This window comes from Protobothrops mucrosquamatus, unplaced genomic scaffold, assembly GCF_001527695.2.
Source record: "Protobothrops mucrosquamatus isolate PMUCROS unplaced genomic scaffold, P.Mucros_1.0 scaffold2, whole genome shotgun sequence".
In the NCBI taxonomy this organism is placed as follows: domain Eukaryota; kingdom Metazoa; phylum Chordata; class Lepidosauria; order Squamata; family Viperidae; genus Protobothrops; species Protobothrops mucrosquamatus.
Window position 1 is genome coordinate 910,482 of NW_015386389.1, and position 6,970 is coordinate 917,451.

The window sequence follows — 6,970 nt, forward strand, 5'->3', positions numbered from 1 at the left end:
GACCGGATGCGATATATCCTCTAGGACAACAACTGCTCTGTTCCTCCTCAGATCCACATGACGCCATTTACTTTTGCTTTTGCGGAGAGATCACCCTGCCTCCTCCGGAAAGGAGAAGAAGGAAAAAAAAGAAAGAAAGAAAGAAAGAAAAGGGAAAAAAAAAAAAAAAAGCCAGAGAAGGAGGGGAACGAGGGAGCAGCAGAAAAACGCCGAAGCTCTCAGAGACCGGATCTCAAACCTGCTTTTCTGCAAAGATACAAGCAGCAGCAGAAAGCAGCCGCTGGTTATTTTATTTTTTTTTCCCCTCTCCCCCTCCCCTTTAAAACAACAGCAACTCCCCCCCCCTTTTTTTTTTTTTTTTTTTTTGCAATCAGCAAAGCTGCCTTGGGAGAGAGAGAGAGAGAAAAGAGAGAGGGGGGCAAAAAAAAACACGCACTCACGTACAGCACACAAACTCCGAGGAAGCAAGCAAGCAAGCAAGCCACCGACCACTTTTTTTAAAAAGAAAAGAAAAGCTACCCTCCCTTCCTTTTTCCTATTTTTTTCCCCCCATTATTATTATTATTTTTTATTTTGCAAACGGTTTTGCAACCGATCGGGAGTCTGGGGAAGCCGAGCGATCCGAAGAAAAAGCCGCTCTTGGTTGGGCTGGAAAACGATCTGAGCCGAGAGAAGAGAGCTCATCCAAGCCAACTCCAGGAATCGTAATTTTTTTTTTATTTTTCATTTTTTTTTTATTAAAGAAACCGCTCTTCGCGTCGTTGGCCGGGGCTTGTCTTCCCCTCGCGACTCCTTTCCGCGTACGGTGCACGAAGAGAAGAAAAGTGGCTGGAGAATGACGAATCGGCCTTTTCATTGATAAAAAAAAACAAAACACAACAACAACACAAGCGATTAAGGAAACCGTCGTGAGATCGCGAAGGGGGAGAGAGACAGAGAGAGGAAAAAAAAAACAAATCCTCGCTGGATCGGAAAAGAAAAAGGGCGGTTTTTTTTGTGTGTGTGTGCGTTTTGGTTTTTTTTTAGAAATCCGTTGATTGTGGTGCAGCGGCGTGTGGCTCTCTGGCTTACGACCTGTTGTTATTTTTTTCCCCTCTGGAGAAGAGTGCAAGCAGAGAGAGAGAGAAAGAGAGAGGAAAAAAAAAAAAAGCCTCCCAAGTTTGCAGTGGATTTTTTTTCTCCCCCCTCGGTTTAAAAGCAAAACATTTCGATGCTTCTGGCTTACAACCTGGACTCGAAGTGAGTTTGCAAACGGAAGAAACGCTTTCCTGTTCTCTCTTATTTATTTTTTTTCCTTTTCGGCTTCTGGGGTTGCGTTTACTCGCCCGTCGCAGGAAGGAAGACGCGGGGAGAGACCCTCGGGGGAGGGGGAGAATTGGGGGGTGGGGGGTGGAGAAGACTTGGAAGTCAGGGTGACCTCGCTTGCACGGCGGCCCCTTTGCCCTTCCGTTGCAAAGCGAACTCCCGGGAGGAGAGTAAACCAAGGCTTGCCCAAAAAAAACGTGCGGATCGGAGCCGTTTGCCCCGGTGTGCGAGACGGCGGGGTTTCCCCGGTTTGCTCCCCCGGTCTCCCTCCCTCCCTCCCTCGTGGGGACGGGAGGGCGATGGAGCCTGGCGAGGTGGCTTGGAAAGGGCGCGCGGGGGGCTGAAGTCCCGATTTCTCGGGTGTGTGGGGGGGGGGTCACCCTGCTGGTCCCCTTCCGCTTTTTTGCGGAGGGCTTTGCAAGCGTGGGAGCACCCACGCACCCACCCCGCGGCCCGATTGTCAGTGGGAGATGGCGTGGTGGTTTCCAAGGGCAGGTTAAAAAAAAGAACTTGCAGGAGAGCAACTTTGTTCCCCGGATCGAGGCGCCGGGAAGCTCGCCTGCAGCCCGGACCCTTTGCAAAGCGAGGCTCCGGCTAAATCCAGAGCCCCGTTTGGGGGGGGGGGGTGTCTTCAAACCTGTCACAGGTTGGGCTTCCGCAGCCCCAAAACTCTGAAATCGGGGTTCTTTGGCTTGTGCTCGGGCTTCGCTGGCCTCTTTGGGCGGGGAGGTGGTGGTGGTGGTGGTGGGGAGAACCTTGCGGAGTTGGAGCTTTTTCTGGGTGCCATTCGGAAGTGAGAGAATGTAAATCTGTTTCTCTCTCTTTCCACCCCCCCCCCCGGGGCCTTCTCTTCCCCTTCTCTGCTTGGGAAACAAGATTGGAAAGGGGGGGGGAGCAAGGCCGCTGCCAAATCACTTTGTGTGCAAGGCTTGTTGACATCTGCCCTACCAGTTTCCTTGCCTTCTATTTTATTTTGGGGAGGGAGAGGGGGGGGACACTCCTTGTTTTTTGGGGGAAAAAAAGGCTGGCAATCTCCCTTCCTCCCCCCCCCCCTCCACCTCTTAGTTTGGGCCGTTTTTTCTAGCTGCAGAGATTTAACCTCCGGGGCCGTAAATATGACACGAAGACAAGGCGATTCAGTGGCAGGAAACCACGGTGGAAGGTTCTCAATGGCTCGGAAACTTTGCGTTTATTCCTTTCTCCTTATACGCCTCTGTCTGTCAAAGAAAGGGACCTGTCTGTATGCGCCTTGTCAATTTCCCCTAATAGCGACTTTTTTGAGAGAGAGCTGTTTAGAAACTTGTAGGGGGAAAAGAGCATTTTCCTCCCTATAAATCTTGTTTTTGGGCAATGGCACAAAAGCCATCTCGCTAAATATACATATATATATATCAATTGTGGTGGGGGGGGAAACCATCGTTTCAAAAGAGGAGTTTAGCTGCTGGTTTTTTTTTCCCCCAACACCTGTGTGACATTCAGAGAGAAATCAGTCTATTGGGTGTGTGACTTTGGTCTTATTCATAGGTCAAGCTCCCTCCACCCCCAGCCCCCTTATGGGCAAATGACATTCTGGGGGCTGTTATTTAGTTATTTATTTCAGGAAAAGTTCAGGTTTTCTCATGCCTTGAAGTGTGTGTGTGGTGGGGGGGGGGAGGTTGATTATGCAGATCAAATCAAAGAGAGAGGCTAGAGAGAATACTACCTTTTAAAAGTATTTTCCTGGGCTCCTGGAGGAGAGAATAATAACATCCTACCAAAAGCAACATTGAAGGGAGTCTTATACATTTAGGGCCAGGGAAAGGAATAAGAGAGAGAGAGAGTCAGAATACCTGACTTGAAGGTATTCCTGAATGGAACTGCTATCTAGAAGGCTTTACATAAGCAGAGTCCCTGTTTGGGAGGAGAGAGGAAGAGAGACAGAAGCTTTCCTGATAAGGCAATCTTATTAGTAGCCCCATTCTCACTGCTTTTTCTCTCCCACCTCCGCCCAGCCAGGAAGTTTCTTATCTCCAGGTTTCTTCCTGCAAGATCAGGACAGCTTAGAGGCAAACAAGTAGTGTGGGTTCCAAAAATCCCACCTTATCAGCCTGCTTTATTTATATAAATATATATATATATGCAGAGGAAAAGTCTATAATAAGAGAAGGAGCTATGCTTGGGTTGCCAAGAGGAAGAATCAGCTCAAGTGGGAAGATGTCAAACTAATCTTTTTTCTAGGGCAAAGCTTTGTCACGGAAATCCTAAACGTACAATATGAAACCTCCAGGCTCCTGCGTTTTCCCCTGTGCAGGATTTTTAAAAAAGCAACACCCATTTTTTTTTAATACGGTTATTGCAAAATAGGTCTGTACCTGACTTTCCTCCAGCACTAACTAGAGAGTTCTGTTTGTTCATGTTCTTAGAAGGCAAATGGAAGTCAGAATTTTAAGTGCTTCTCCAAAGTGGTTTTTGAGGAATGAAATGCTTTGCAAGCCAAATGTCCATGAGAGTGTGGCCATTTCTTGCAGGTTTTCTCAGAAATAAATCCTGCAAAGTTCTCTAGACAGGCAATGTTTGAATGCTTGTATATTCGAAAGTGTTGTCTGCGGAATTGCAGGGAGCATAATAAAGTTTAGTTTGATAGCCTTTACGGTTCACCTTTGTGAAATAGATCTTGCTAAATCTTGAGAAAGTAAGAATTACAGTTTCTCTCTCTCTCTCTCTCTCTCTCTCTCTCTCTCTCTCTCTCTCTCTCTCTCTCTCTCTCTCTCTCTCTCTCTCTCTCATTCCAGTTTGACATCTTTGTTACTCTGAGCATAGTTCATTGTGCTTCTTACAGCTAAGCAATAATGCTTTAGGAAGCCCAGTTTTAAGTTGGAGCAGCGGTGTCACATGCTGTTCCTGGAACTGTGTGATTTATTGTTAATGTGTAGGATGTTTGCCCATGTAAGCCAAACCACCTTTTCTGGCTATGTTCAGGAAGTGAATGGATTATCTCTGGGTGTTATGAATGCACAATGCAAACCCTGACAGTGCTTAGCATTGTAATGTGTCTCTGCTGGTACTTTGAATTGCAAAGTGGAACACAAATGCAAAATTCTGAAGAGAGAGGGGGTGGGGTCCGGCTTTTCGGGGTTTGTTTGTTTTTTCACCTCACATAAGACTAACCTCAAATACCCAAAAGCATTTGTTTATTCAATTTGATGACTCCCAGAGCCAAATAACCTGACTGTCTTTCCTGCTACCATTGCATAGAATTGTTCCTTTTCCTCTCTGCATTATCTTTACGTTGTTTCATGGGCTGCCAACATTTTTCCTAGATTGCCCCATAACGTTCAGAGCTACTGTTCTCTACCATTTTGCTCCCAGAGCTTCAGGGCTACTAACAGGTAGTCCTCGACTTATGACCACAATGGAGCTCAGCATTTCCGTTGCTAAGCGAGACATGGTTACGTTTTGCCCCATTTTACGACCTGTCTTGCCACCGTTGTTAAGCGAACTGCTGCAGCTGGTTTAGTTAGTAACACGGTCATAAAGCGAATCTGACTTCCCCGTTGATATTTGCTTGTCAGAAGGACCCCCGGGGCACTGCATAAATACACGAAGGGTCATAAATACGTGCCAGTTGCCAAGTGTTTGAATTTTGATCACGTGACCCTTGAGGATGAAACAACAGTCCTGTGAAACACGGCCCTGCGTCGCTTTTTTCCAGTGTCGCAACTTTGAATGGACACTAAATGAATACGAGTAAGTCGAGGACTACCTGTATGGTAATTCTACAACTTGAAGGGGATTAAGTTCCAGCTAAGTCTTCAATCCTACATTCTCTTACTTACGGAATAAGTTCCTCTGAAATCAGTGGCTCCTACCTGTACTTATGTAAGATTTTTCTATCTGGGGCAAGAATTTGAAACGCCCGTTTGGAGCCTCATTCAGATGTAAGCCGTAAAAAGTAAAGCGCATGAGATAGAGACAGGTGTTCACTAGGCTTATTTATCAGGGGTGGTGGAGTGAGCCACATGCAGCTGCCTTGCCAAGTGTACACCTCAGAGCACACTTAAGTGTGCAAAGGCTGCAGGCTGACCTACATGCAGATCTGGGTTGATATTGAACGTCCTAATTCCAAGGAAGCATTGTAGTGTTGCATTTCCATAAACTTGGCCCAATTCAGGATAGCAAATAAAGGTTTGTTTCCTTAAAGCGCGTGTTTATTTCAAGATCAAGACCTCGGTTGATTGACTTTCTTTCCTGAGAGACTGGGTGCAATGCTGCACCCAGTTACATTGCCTGGCAAAGCAAACATCCACACCTGGAAATGCAAAAGCAAAAGAACACCCAACTAATCCTCTCTTTCTTTCACTTAGGATTTCAGATGTGTTCTAAGCTTCCGGGAGTGATAGCTGTTCAGGATACTGATGGAGACGAGAGCTCAGAATGGCAGCGGGTTACAACCCTTGCTTCAAGGCCAGCATGACACCGGGAGACAATTCGGAGATTCTGACCTGAGGGATGTCTTAGCACAACAAGTTCACGTCTTGTCCTTGGAGCAGATCAAGGCTATCCGAAACACAAATGAATACACAGAACCTCCTACGGTGGCTCCCCGGCCAGGACTGAAGCCAGCACCACATCCAGCGGTCCAGCACAAGAGCGAAAGGCCACATGACTTGACGGAGCAACGTCATCTGAACCGGCTTCAACATCCCCAGGTCCATGTTTCTTCTCGGCTACCACTCTCCCGTTCCATCAGCACGGTCAGCAGCACTAGCTCCCGTGGTAGCACAAGGACAAGTACGAGTAGCAATTCCTCCGAACAGAGACTTCTGGGGTCATCCTTGGGGACAGTTGTTGAGGGGATAATACGAGTACAGCCGAAATCGGAGCTGAAGTCTCGGGAGCTGAAACCCCCCAGCAAAGAAAATTTGCATATGCATGCTTACCGATGTGAGGACTGTGGGAAATGCAAGTGTAAGGAATGCACTTATCCACGGACTCTTCCATCCTGTTGGATCTGTGACAAGCAATGTCTTTGCTCAGCCCAGAACATGGTAGATTACGGGACCTGTGTCTGCTGTGTGAAGGGGCTTTTCTACCACTGCTCCAATGACGATGAGGACAACTGTGCTGATAACCCGTGTTCGTGTAGCCAGGCCCACTGTTGCACTCGGTGGTCCACCATGGGGGTCGTGTCCCTTGTTCTGCCTTGCTTGTGGTGTTACCTGCCAGCCAAGGGTTGCCTTAAATTGTGCCAGGGCTGTTACGACCAAGTTAACAGGCCAGGTTGTCGTTGTAAACAGTCCAACACGGTTTGCTGTAAAGTTCCCAAAGTCCCACCCAGGAATATTGACAAGCCAACATAGCATCACTAATCGGGTAATAAGGATGACGATAGAACATCAAATGGGGCCAGCTAAATGATCTATAACTGTGGCACTGTTTCTTGGTGGTTGGGGAGGGGGGGCAGCAGTGAAAAAAGTCCAATCTCTTGAAGACCCCTCTTTAGAATCCGCCCAGTGGAGATCCAAGTGGCAGCACCCAAGTATTGCATAAGCTAAGAGACTCAAGCTACTTCTAGGCAAACTCGCGTGTTGTGTGTTTGTGTGTTTTTAAAGGAATTAGTACACTTGTAAATTAGGAAACTACTTCAACCCACTCCCAATTTATTTTCTGCCAGAGATGTGCTATA

The 6,970-nt window shown here is 47.2% G+C and overlaps 1 protein-coding gene across 1 annotated transcript; it reads left to right on the top strand.

The window, feature by feature from the left end:
• Positions 1–1,195: 1,195 nt before the first annotated feature.
• On the top strand, positions 1,196–6,696 carry SPRY2 (sprouty RTK signaling antagonist 2). The gene is made up of 2 exons (XM_015832343.1): positions 1,196–1,239; positions 5,649–6,696. Exon 2 carries the CDS (start codon positions 5,700–5,702, stop codon positions 6,642–6,644), a length of 945 nt encoding a protein of 314 aa, XP_015687829.1. The 5' UTR covers positions 1,196–1,239; positions 5,649–5,699; the 3' UTR covers positions 6,645–6,696.
• Positions 6,697–6,970: the final 274 nt, after the last annotated feature.